The following is a 13000-nucleotide window of genomic DNA, read 5'->3' on the forward strand; positions in this document are numbered from 1 at the left end:
GGGGAGAGGGTGAGCCGAAACCCTTGTTGCTATCTTTGTCCAAATCTGTAACTTCACTCTAATCATCACACTAACTTAAAGGATATTGTCCAAAAAGAAGAAGAAGAAGAAGAAGAAGGAGAGAGAGAGAGAGGGAGAGGGGAGGGGAGGGGAGGGGAGGGGGAGAGGAGAGAGGAGAGGGAGGGAGGAGGGGGAGACTATTGAATACAATAGACAAACCCAACCATTCTATACAGAACAGAGGGGCATTTCCATTCACTGGGCAAAAAGATGGTTTAATAACTAGAGTTAAAAGAACTGGCTGGCCAGGAAAAGTGTACTGGGCGCTGTTGTGGCTTGAATGTGAAGTATGCTCAGTAGGTTTATACGTTTAAAGACCCGGTTGTCAGCTAATGGTGCTCTTTGGAACCTTTACTAGGTAGAACCTTGCAGGAGAAAGTCGGCTACTGTGTGGCAGACCCTGAATGGTTATAGTTCAGCCCCACTTTCTGCTTTCTGTCCCTTGGCACCCTGACTGTGGACATGATGTGGTCTGCCACCTCACACATCTCACACTTAAGATTTCTCCACCGTGGTGGCCATATCCTTTTGAGACCACGGGTTTAAAAACAAAAACAAAAACAAAAAAACCCCACAACCCTCCTTCCTTTAGCTGCTTCTTCTCAGATATTTGGTCACAGCAAGAAAAGGAATATAGACTCTCACTCAAGTTTAGCATAAATATGAGTATCTGATGGTTTGAATGTTTAAATGTAGTTAAGGAAAATAAATACTCTGTCTTCACCTCACAATAAAGCAAACAAGGAAACTAGGAAACACCACCATCTCCAGATGTTTCTAGCGTTCTTCCCGGAGACATCAGGTGCATTTAATGGTCTGCAAATATGAAGTCACACCACAAGTCACACCAGAATGCAAGAGAAGTGTTGGGGGCAGGGAGGGAGAGAAGAGGGAAACAGACCAAGAGAGGTTTCTAGTTTACCTGTAAATGCTCCCACAGGGGTCAAAAACAAAACAAAGCCAAACAGAACTAAGGAGGAGGTGGGCAGGTGAACTCACAGTCATATGGATTTGGGTATCCAAGTGATGTCCTGGCTAAATGCCTGTGGAGTCCAAGGATCAGTGTGGTTTTTTGAAAATTTCTTACTATCAAAAGAATGACCACCTTAGAAATGATCATCCAAAGGTGTTTTAAGACTCACAGAGTTTGTATTCCAGTCTTGGTCCAGGTATCCTTTTGTTCTCCTGGGCTGGTGTATTTCCTAGGAAAAAGTCATTTATCATGGGTGTTCAGTGTCACTTTGGCATGCATAATTGTGCTCTTCTTGTCTGGGAAACTTGGCCTATTGGCCTGCTCCCAAAGAAGCCAAGGGGTTTCAATGTCTGCTTGACCTCTGCTGGGACACTGCACAGAGCTTTCCCACTTCACCTTGGAGTAGCCAGTGTTTCCCATTATTTTCATTATTTTGTTTTATTTCTTTATTTTTGTTTGTTTGTTGTTTTCTTTTTTTGAGCTTGGGTTTGTCCGGTAGCCTAAGCTGGGCTCAGACTCAGTTCCTCTTTGCCTGACTGTAGTCATGTGCTTCCACGCTCAGCTTTGCCATTCATCTTAATGTGTTGCGTTTAGCACACATGCAATAGAAAATAATTGAGCAAATGGGTTTTTCTTCTTCGTTTTACTCACTCAGTTTCAATTGGCATGCCAAAGTTGCGCCTATTTATGGGGTACCTGTGATGTTTCGACAATGATCGTTGTATAACGTTCTGTCAGAGGGGGCATGTGCATCTTGCCATTTACCTGTATCTCCTTGGGGGCAAAAAGTTCATTCCATTCTCCTAGCTTTCTTGAAGTATATGTCATTGTTATCCAGAGTCGTACAGCTATGCAGTACAAGACCACATACATTTCTCTTGTCTAACTGTAACTTAGCACATATTTACCAAACTATTCCTCCTCCAGCCTCCCCACTGACTTATGTCCAACTGCTTTCTTTTCTGCCTCTCTGAGCTCCCATCCCTTTCTCATCTGGTGTTGTCTTTTGTTTGTTTGTTTGTTTGTTTGTTTTTGTTTTTCCCCCTCTTCCCTACTTCTGTGAGATCAACTTTTAATGATGTGAGATCAGAAAGTACCTTTCATGCTGATAGCTTAGGCGATGGTATTTTTAGTAGTTTTAGAAGGCTTGGTTCAGAAGAGCCACCCGCCAGTGTCATCTTTCACTGCCTCTGATTTCATGTCAGCTCCTGAATCAGTTAGCACATGGTGCTGAAAGAGCAGATGTTTGAGCTGTGGTAGAAGGAAGAGCCACCCCGGGTGTTACATAACTCGTTTGGCTCAGGTTTCTGCTTTGGATTTTGCCCATTCTGTTTCAGTGATGAGTTCGCACCTACATGATTTTTTAAATATGTTGCTCCTGTAAATGTTTACTTAATAAATCATTTTCCAGAATATTTTTCTTGGATGCTTCAATGCACCACCTCTCAATCAGGGCCAGTTCTGATGCTGACGAGGCTTTTGGCAATTTCTACAGCTGACTTCTCCAGTTAGGAGGAAGGGTGGTGGCATCTTTCGAATGCAAGAGTACTTACTATTCAGTGTCCCATGATATGAAGACACCTTTCTTCAATCAACTACTACCTGGCTCCCAGCTACTGGGTAGGCCCAGGCAGTATTATGGTTGGTTCAAAGATAGCCTGGGCAATTTACTGAGACACTGTTACAAAAGTAAGAAAAAGAAAACATAAAGAAAAATAGAAAGAGAGGCTATATCTCAGTAGTGTATAATACCTGTTTAGTATGTGTGAATCCTGAGCTCAATATCCAGTACTGGGAGTGGGAAGTGAAACAGAACTGTCCAGCTCAGAATGTCAGTGGTGTTGAAACTATGAAACCCTTTAAAGCTCTTATCTCTTATTCTAGGCTTCCTGTTTCCCTGTTTGTTGAGTAATGAGGTTATATAACATTGAGATAATTTGAAAAGTGTAAATTTCTGTTTCTTTTGGACTCCATCTCTTTATCTCTGGTTTTTTGTTTCTCCATTTTCCTCTTGTAAACACAGGCACACATGCATGGATACACACCCTTGTCTGTGTGTCCATCATCTGAAAAACAAATCACATGAGAGGATTTCCTACTCCAATAGAAGGAAACCATCTCACTACTTATTTCACGAGACTCTGTAAACCAAGAGATCACCGACAAGGTTGAAATAGAGCAAAGACAATTTTTTGTGGGAGGAGCAGATTAAGGTTGCAAATTTGGAGCTAGTGGGTATGTGCTTTGTCAGGGTCAGCAGGTGAAGCCTGATGCTGATGTAGTGGTTGTACTTGTATATTCTGTGGATCTCTGAAAACTCAGCATCCAGGATGAGCTGAACTCTGCAGCACTTTTCACATCCTGTAATTGATTGCTAGGTTCTGAAATGTCTGTTGGTGGTCTGTCTCCTCTCAGTAAATCTCGATGACCTTTACCTGTGGCTTTTTGTAAGCATTTATTCCCTCTCCCCACATTCTGCAGTTGTTGGCATTTTTAAAAAAAAATTAAAATTTATTTATTTATTTTTTTAAAAAAATCCAGTCCATTTCAGGGTGCTTGGCAGGCATCAGAGGAGCTGATTTGAGTGATGGGCTCCACTCCATGTCCTTTCCATTTTCTCGGATGCCCCTTCTGTGGACCTTACTAGATGTTTTACCTTTAAATTTACCAGGCCATGATGCACTTTGGAGTATATAAAACACATCTGACTGCATATAAAACAAGACGCATGGACACATCCAGGCATGCTTGGCCAACTGCGTTTCTTTTGGTTTAACAGATGTAATCACTTTAGTGGTAATGTGCCCGCTATGTCTTAGCGGGATGTCTTACTAGGAAATACAGGCTGACAGAGACCAGAAAATAAAAGATTCCTGTTGTTACATGGATTGCGATTAATAGGAAAAAGAGAAGACCCTTACCATGTAGTCATATTTTGATGATTATGTTGAAGATTTACCTCTCTGTTTTATTTCATTGAAATCTTGTGAACAATTGCAGGCAGTGTCTTTCTTGTAAACGAAGACACTTTTTAAAAGTGTGCCAGCTTTTGTTTTAATTCCATACCACAAATCAACTGTACGAGGTAACTCCTGGATCATTTGTGGGGTTTCTAACCTTATTAGTTAAAATGAAAAAAACTTGCTTCAAAGGCATCATTGGGGGAAAGTCACCCACAAAGCAGCTTGCAAGAGGGTAAAGTGTATAGGGCTGAGGTTAAGGTTGTGGGAAGTCTGATGAAAAGGAGCAGGCTTGCTGGGAGACTGAACTAGCTTAGCCTCCTCTTTTATAAATCAGGACGCTGAGGCATTCAGAACCCAGAGCCTGGTTCTAGGGATGAGTAACATCTCAGAGGAGAATGTGTATGCACCTGGCTGTATGGTCATAAGTGAAAGGCTGGCCAGATGGGAGCAGTCACTGGCTTTGTAGAAGAATCATGGGAGAATACGTACCACATGGTACACACACCTCAGGTCTGTGGCTTCTTCTGCAGTCAGGTTGGATTTGTCTAAGGAGGAAGCAGTGCTCTGAGCTGTCACTCAGGAGAAAAAAACAGCATTCCACCTCAGAGAGAACTCCAGAGGGAAGTGCCCAGAGTGGGAGGCCACAGTGGAGCACTGTCCTTCTATAACCACAGTTCAGATGGTTCTGGACACCGTGGTCCCGGGAATAATGGCTTATCTCTTCAGTCTGCTCAGACCTGTTTAGGGCACATATGCCAGTTTGTACCACAAACTATAATTTGATGTATGTCTTTTGACCTTGGATGAGGTACCTCCCATTGTTTACAAATGTGTAGGCGTTTTGACAAAAAGAACTGGAGTTGCTGTTCTCAAGCCCTTCGATGTTTGTTTCAGCTGCCCTTTTTTTTTTTTTTTTTTTTTTTTTTAGCATGCATAACAATACACATTCTCAGACTGCACCAGTCTCTGGCTGTACAATGTCAAATAGGCAGGGGCGGTGGAGTTTCTTCTTTAGCATTTTCCAAAATCTATGTGAGATGTCCCTTCTTTAGGCCTCCAGGTCAGATATGCTTTTAAGGGCAAACCTCCTTCGCCATCATGAATCCCAGAGTAACATGTGTGTGTGAGACAATGGACTGCTCAGTCTCTTTAGAATCATTGTGAGGACCAAAAGAGGGTTTTCTAAGATTCAGGTTGGAGAGTGTACTGGGTGGTGACCTCATCTGGTGTGGCGTGGAGGGAGCTGTGTTCACTTTTTCGGCTGTAATTACTGCCAGGACTAAGATGATGGAGTTTCAGTGCTGAGAGAAACTATGATGTAAAGCACCCAGACCCGCTGGTGTTTGCTGCAGACCTCAAATAAAAGCACTGGTCCCTCTGCAGTATCCATGGCCCTTGCTGAGAACAGTTTCTGAAGAACAGTTGAGTCTTTCAACAGACTAAACAGTCTGGTATATTTGAGTGCTGAGTAAGTCTCTGGGGGAGACGAATGCATGCCAGATGTTTGCAAAGATGACCCTCTGTGTTCACGGGTGAGTCGCTGGGAGCTACAGTTTCCAAAAGCTAGAGAATGTGGCCATTCCACACACGCATTCCAGGACTGTTTGCAGCTGCATTCTCTCAGCACGGAAGGATAAGGCAGGGTTTGTGTGCGGAGCGCTCACCTTCCAAATGTGGGCATATCCCTCAACTATTTGGCTGCATTTGATGCTGTCGTGCCTCCCAGATACCTACAATTGAGGCTTCACTGTGAACCTGCCTTTGGTCTTTCATTGTTCTAGTCTGCTGCTGTCTGTTCTCTCAACACTTCCTAACTCTGTGATCAAGGCTCATCTCCGCCTGTCTCCCCCCCCCCCCCATCCTTCTAAGGATCTCGGAAGAGACATGCATGGGTGTTTTAGTCCCATGCAAAGTTTAGGGGCATTCTCAGAAGTGTGGAGAAGCATGCGAAAGCTCATGGCACTTAGTGCTGATAACAGCACCAACGCTATGAAGAGGGACTGACTACCAAGCCTGAAGTGAGTGTGCTTTTTATTCTTACACCTTCCTGTGTAGCAGAGAAAAACTCAGAGAGATGAAACCGTTACATTTATAAATTCAGAGACCATGCTGGACACAGGGATAATGACAATTCGAACAATCACAATGACTCTTCATGTACATGGAATGGCAATAGGCCACTAGTTGTAAGAAACACCAGATTCTGATTTCACCTAACAAAACAAACAAAACAAAACAAAACAAACCTTTTATTCCCTTACTTCTGAGGGCAAATAGCCTAATGTAAATCCTCTTGAGAGCAATTCATTGAATAGAAGAGTAGACTTTTATTTTCTGTATTAGTTACTTCTCTCACTTCTGTAATACATACCTGTTAAGAGCAATGGAAGGAAGAAAGGGTGGATTATGGTTAACCATTTGAGAGTATAGTCTATTGGGTAGCAGAGGCATGAGGCAGCTGGTCACATTGCATCCACAGTCAGGAAGTGCAGAGACCTGGTTACTGGCTGGGTCTGAATTTTTCATTTTACTTGATCTGTCACTATAGTCCACAAAACGGTGCCAGCAACACCCAAGGAGGGTCTTCCCACATCAGTTAAATATCTCTAGAAATGCCTCGATTGACACTCCCAGAGGTGTGTCTCCTAGGTGATTCAAAATTCAGTTCTATTGACAATGGAGATGAACCATCTCTCAGTTTTTTCTTAAAGTTTACTCCATGCTTCATACTAGAAGTAGATCTTCTCTATTTTAGAGAGATAAGTAAATGTACAGTAGAGACCCCTCTCACTATGGAGACACTGGAGAGTCAGGAGAATTATATACTAAATAGAAATCATTTCAAATATATATATATATATATATATATATATATATATATATATATATATAAATAAAACAAAGGAGTAATGTCAATTTCCTGCCTAAGTAAAAGTGCTTTTAGCTGAATAGAGCAATTACTTAAATTCTACATTATTTTTAATAGTCTTAGAAACATGATTTCTATAAATAAAGTAGTTTTAGCCAAGCTTAAACCAATGATCAAAATAATGAATTGGGAGAGCATGTTTTATTTTTTTCCTTTAAGTGAAATTGGTCATTCTAATTCTTATAGCAGATTCCTTCAGCCCTGGAGGATCTATGATAGACAAATAAAGTTCAGATGACAACAGAAGGCAACATGTACTGGATTATAAAGGGTTAACAACTTTTCTCTGGAAGAAAATGACAGAAACCATAGATTCCCTCTTTTCTGTTTAACACCTTCTCTTTCTAGCTGAGCAAACAGAGACTGAAAGGCGATGTCACAGGGACACAGATGATTGATGGCTGACTGACCAGGCAACATTTCTACGCCAATCTGAGGGCAACAGGATATTCACCTTTCTTGGAAGGACTTGCTTATGCTTGTAACCTTAGGCCTGGCTCTTTTAAGCATATGGCATTCTATTCCTATTTTCTTCTGTTTCTCATTTTTATTACTATACTTATCTATTTTTTATAGAATTTTATACATAAATACTACTTCTATTTAATTTCCAGTCCTTTTCTTCCACCAACTCCTCCTGTGACCCCCTCAAATTCATGATCTCTTCTTCATTATTGTTACATGTGTACACACACACACACACACACACACACACACAGTGAAAGCAACAAACCACCGAGTCTATTTAGTGTTGTTCCTATGTACTTGTGTTTAGGGATGATTACTTCGGATTGGATGATAACCTATCAGGGAGCTCACCACTGGAGAAAGCTGAATTTCTCTTTTTGCTGTCACTGATTCCTTGTAGCTCTTGTGGGATTTCTCCCATCTTCATCAGTCCACCCACTGGTGTTGTCATGATGCATGTCTTGTTTAAGCATCCATGTTGTTAAGATGTAACGGGTGCCAACTTCCTTGTCATGTCTAGGTGACATTTTTTGGCTGCACATATCTTGGTCTTCTGCCTTATAATATTTCTACCTCCTTTCGAATATGTCTTGAGCCTTATACGTAAAGATTGCATTGTAAATATATCAGGTGGGGGCTGAACATACCACAGTCACTTATTCTGTGCAGTCTGATGAGTTATGCATTCTGTAATGGTCTCCATTTGTTCGCTGTAGTGGTCACCATTTGTTGTAAAAAGAAGCTTCTTTGATGTAGGTACCACAGTAAGTATTTAGAATAGTTAGAAAGTAAATTGGTTTAGAAAAGAAGGGTAGTGGTTCTCAACCTGTGGGTCCCAACCCCGTTGAGGGAGAAGTTTAAGGACCCTTTAAGTTAAGGCTATCAGAAAACATGTTTACATAACATAACAGTAGCAAAATTGTAGTAGCTTCATAACAGTAGCAAAATTATAGTTATGAAGTAGCAAAAAAACAATTTTGCTGGGGGCGGTGTCACCATAACATGAGGAACTATATTAAATAGTTCCAGCATTAAGATGGTTAGAACCACTGCTCTAGGTTCTATGACATCTCCAGCCATCGATAGTATATGAATGTCAAGAAACACACACATATTCTCTCTCGTAATTGGTCTCTGCACTTTTCTTGGGTTGACAGTTTTAGGTTAGTTGAATCTTGAGTGGTGTACCCAGCTAACTGAAGAGCTGGTTGTCATTTCTCTGGAGTGACTATGATTTATGATGTGTGACCACATCCCAGCTCATGCTTCACAGCTGTACACTGTCAAGTCCCTTTGTTTATATGTCATTTCACCCTCTGAACCACACTTCCTTTTCATGATATAATTCTTTCTCAGGCGTAGACATTGTAAACCTATGGGCTGGGCATATTTCTTGTTTACTGCTTGGTATATGTAGACTATGGAGCTACCTGGGAGAGAGAAGAGGGGAAAAGAAGAAGGGAGAAAATAGAGCAAGAGGAAGAGAGAGAAGAGAGGAAGGGCTGGAGGGCCTTTGTGTGGGAGTTAGAGATGACATGTGTTGGTTTTATGGCTGTGTAATAAAAATCACACATATAATCTGCTAAACACCATACAAACATGATCTCATCGCACTTTCTATGGCCAGCAGGGATTAGCTGTATTGTCTGCTCTGAGTCTTGCCAGCTGTCCTCATATACGGGTTCCAAGGCTTTTGCATTTAGGAAAAGGTTTTCTTGTCCACCTCTTTCCATTGGGTAGGTCTGGGCTGTAATTAGACAGACCCCACAAAAAATTATAAGGAAATTTAATCCCCATTATAAGCAACTAAAAGGTGGGACACTGATCAATTAATTCTCCCACCAAATAAGGATGGAGTGATGGGTGATAAGGATGGAGTGATGGGTGATGGAGTGTCACTTCTATTTGCTATCTCATAGCTACCCATTTCTGGGTAGGGTGAGGAAGGGCATAGGGAATCTTAGTTTGATCATTGGGATATACAGTTCCCTAGGCTAAACATAGTAAGTCTATATATCATTACACTGGACATAAATGGAAGCATGTATTGTTGTATGGGGTATATGATCAACTACATGGGCTTGATTGGTACAGCCCACAGTCCATTGATAGGATGCTCTCTAGTGGCTGTGTCTCTCTTTGTGTTTATATTTCAGGATAGAAGCTACATCTAAATCTTATTTTATAATGGCCTATGCTGTACTTTGTGCATAGTTGGTTTGGTGGATCCTGAAGTAGTGAAACATAAGGAAATAGAGGTGTAAAATGGAGGAAGAGCCAGGAGTGGTGGTGTTTACCTGCAGTTCCAGCTACTTGAGTTTCTGGGGTAGGGTCATTTGAGTCTAGATGTTTGAGGCCAGCTTGGGCAACACAGCCTCTGAATCAAGAGACAGTGACCCAGACTGAGACAGATGAGAGGAGAGAGACAGGGAAGAGAAACAGAAGAATTCAAAGGCAGAACCTATAGCAGGCAGCCCTTGAAGTTTGTGGGGATTTCCTCAAATCCAGTGTGGAATTTAAGGCAGTTGAAAATATTCACAGCCAGCTCCTTACACTGTGTACATAACATCTAAGAAACAGTTAAAAGTAATATTTGTGTTGGATTAGAACTTTGCTTTTCCAGTGGTCATATAAATGACATAGTGAGCGCATTCTGAAGGCTACAGAGGTTGGTGACTGTAGTTGGTGTCATGGGTTTCTTCTTGACTCAGTGGGGAGAATGGACCTGGTCTCATGTCCATTTTGCAAACCAGATACTGAATTGTGGCTTTCCTCAGAGATCACTCCTCGGCCCTGCAAGAGCTCTAAGACCACCCAATGTCTTCTTAAACCGGTGCAATATAATTTTAAAGTTTTTCAAATGATGTTCTTTTTATTTCTGGTAAATAAGCATAACATAAAGATTGCCAGTACAATTAAGTTTTATTTTTGAAATAAAGAAAAAATGGCACATGACAAAATCTGCCATTGTAACTATTTTAAGTGTATAATTTGGTAGCATTAATGAAGCTGTGCAGGTCAACCATCATCACTATTTTCATAACTTTGCCATCACCAGGTAGCAACTATATCCATGAAGAAATATTTTTCTCCTCCCCCAGTCTTGGACAACTCTTCCTCTGTACATACGCCTGTTTTAGGTCCCTTATGAGTGGAGGGATGAGATAATCCTTCTGCGAATCATTTCTTCACTAGCACGACATCTTCAAGGTTCACCTGCATTCTAGCTTTCTTATGGGTAATATTCCACTGTATGTGCACTGCATTTGTCTGCTTGTCCTTCAGTGAGAGGATGGGTTGATTCTACATGGTGGCTGTTGTCATACCACAATGAACACAGGTGATCTGTAGGAATCTTTGCTTTCTGTTCTTTGGGGCACAGGACTGGGCATAGTCATTTTGACTACTTTCAAGTGAAGAAGCCCATGGCATTTATGGTACCCACAGTGTTGAGCTCCAACGTCATTGTCTAGCGCCTGATCATTCTGTCAGCCCAAAAGCACCCTCCTCGCTCATTAAACAGTCACTCTCCATCTCCCTTCCTTCCAGCACAGTAGCTTTCCACCATCCGTCCCTATAGTTCTGTCTATTCTGGCCACTTCAGAGTGGTGTGCATTTATAGCTTTGATCTTGTTTTTTTCCTTTAAATAACTTTATAGTGAAGAAAGTAGAAAAATTTTAAATGACTCTCAAGTACTCATTGGCCAAATTCAGCATAGTTGGATTTTGTCAACCATGTTAATCAAAGTCTCTCACTAGGGAAGAAAAGAAGTATGTGAATCGATACTGGAAAGAAATCCGAGTGGGCGACTTTGTCCGTCTTTGCTGCAATGAAATCATACCTGCGGACATTTTGCTGCTGTCATCCAGTGACCCTGATGGGTTGTGCCACATCGAGACTGCTAACCTGGATGGAGAGACCAACCTGAAGCGGCGGCAAGTGGTCCGTGGCTTCTCGGAGCTTGTAAGTGGTCTGCATTCTCAGAGCACCACAGGCAGCTGTCTCTTCTGAAAGCCTCTACTATTGGGCTGGACCAGTTTTTGTAGTAACTGAGAGTCTGATAGCCCTTCTTCCTGCCTAAGCCCATGCTTAACCTGTTCCTGTGGGGATAGGGCTTTTTCTGACTGGTATTTCCAGTGTACACTTAATGAGTTTCTCAGAATGATATTTAGTCTTTGAAGAATTCTGAGTGAACATTCTGAAACAGTCAGTGTGTACTGAGTCCTTGTTCTAGGTCACCAAATGGCAGCATAACAACAGAATCACGGCCTGTTCTTATGTAGGTTGGGAACATTATCTCTTCAAAGGACCTGTTCAGTTCAGCCTCAGGGCTTCCAAAGTTGAGCTCTGCCTCTGATGTGTTAACCAACCTAAGAGTGGGGTTGAGTGGGGATAGGAATGGGAGGTTTTACCCACAAACAAGCTAAGAAATCCTGAAGGGGTTTTCCCATGTGTGTTCTTAATAAAGGGTTGCCCCTTCTAAGCCTATACAGGGACATCCAGTGCTAACACTGGGTGAAATCATGAGACACAAGACCCCAGACATGGGAGGTGTCTAAAAGTAAATGAGGAAACCTCCTCCTGACCATACCTACTCTCTCACATTGCCTGTCTTCAGGTCAGGCCATTGCATGTACTGAGGATACTTTGAAAAGTAGTAAAAGGAAGTGAGTGCTGCATTCAAAGGAGATGTCATTGGAGATTTCTTCTGCCACATTTAAAGGAGATCTCATTGGAGATTCCTTCTGCTACATGGCATCATCCTACCCACTTATTTAGTAGATGTAGTTTAGAAACACAGTACATGGGGCCTGGTTTTAGCAACCGGTTTTGTTTGATAGTTTATGGCTCTGAAGGAAGGTAGAGCAGTCATTGTGGATGAAGTGATTCTTTGATCAGAATTGCTAAGAGTCTAGGAGCCCTGCCTCCCACTCCTACAATATCTTGCAGCTTATTTCATTCACCATCGCTGGCAGAAATGCCACTTCACACTCTGAGAAGAAGGCCTTAAAGAGCGACTAATGCTGAGACCTGTGGCAGGAGTGTTTGAGCCAGCTGCCTCCATGGATGTCACTTCATTACAAGCCTTTGCCTTAGTGTCCTACTCGTACCTGTTTCCATCACAATTTCCCTGCTTATATTTGACTAAGAAAAACAATAAAAAAACCTCTCTGATTTTCTACCAAATATATTTTATGAAACCGTAGACATAAAATTTCAAAATCACTGTATTGTAATGGTGCATGTTTATAATCAGGGCTGATGGAAACTGAAGCAGGAGAGGGACAGCTCAAAGCCCAGGTGGGCTATGTAAGAAGACATCATTGAAAACAAAATAACCATGAAAAACTTAATGTATATGTATAAACATGTATAGAGTACTACATATGTACATATATGTACACCCCCTATACATACATATACATACCAGACAAAAGTACACATTCATTTGTTTAAGTGGAGCACTTTCATCCAGGGACAGGAAATCTACCAAATCTGTTTGTTAGGGGCTCTTCCACGCATTTTCTGACCTTGCATGATAATTAAGCTTTCCGATGGAAGTTGTGTGAGTCCACATGCCAGGGCAGTGTGTTAAGTCTTAGCAG

The 13000-nt window shown here is 41.7% G+C and overlaps 1 protein-coding gene across 1 annotated transcript in view; it reads left to right on the forward strand.

Annotated features, from left to right (window-relative positions):
• Positions 1-13000, forward strand: part of Atp10a (ATPase phospholipid transporting 10A (putative)) — a 165568-nt gene that overhangs the window by 67827 nt on the left and 84741 nt on the right. Inside the window, exon 2 of the mRNA XM_021203618.1 lies at positions 11153-11357. Coding sequence (XP_021059277.1) covers positions 11153-11357 — 205 coding nt within the window. The remainder of the gene's footprint in view (positions 1-11152; positions 11358-13000) is intronic.

This window comes from Mus pahari, chromosome 1, assembly GCF_900095145.1.
Source record: "Mus pahari chromosome 1, PAHARI_EIJ_v1.1, whole genome shotgun sequence".
Lineage (NCBI taxonomy): Eukaryota > Metazoa > Chordata > Mammalia > Rodentia > Muridae > Mus > Mus pahari.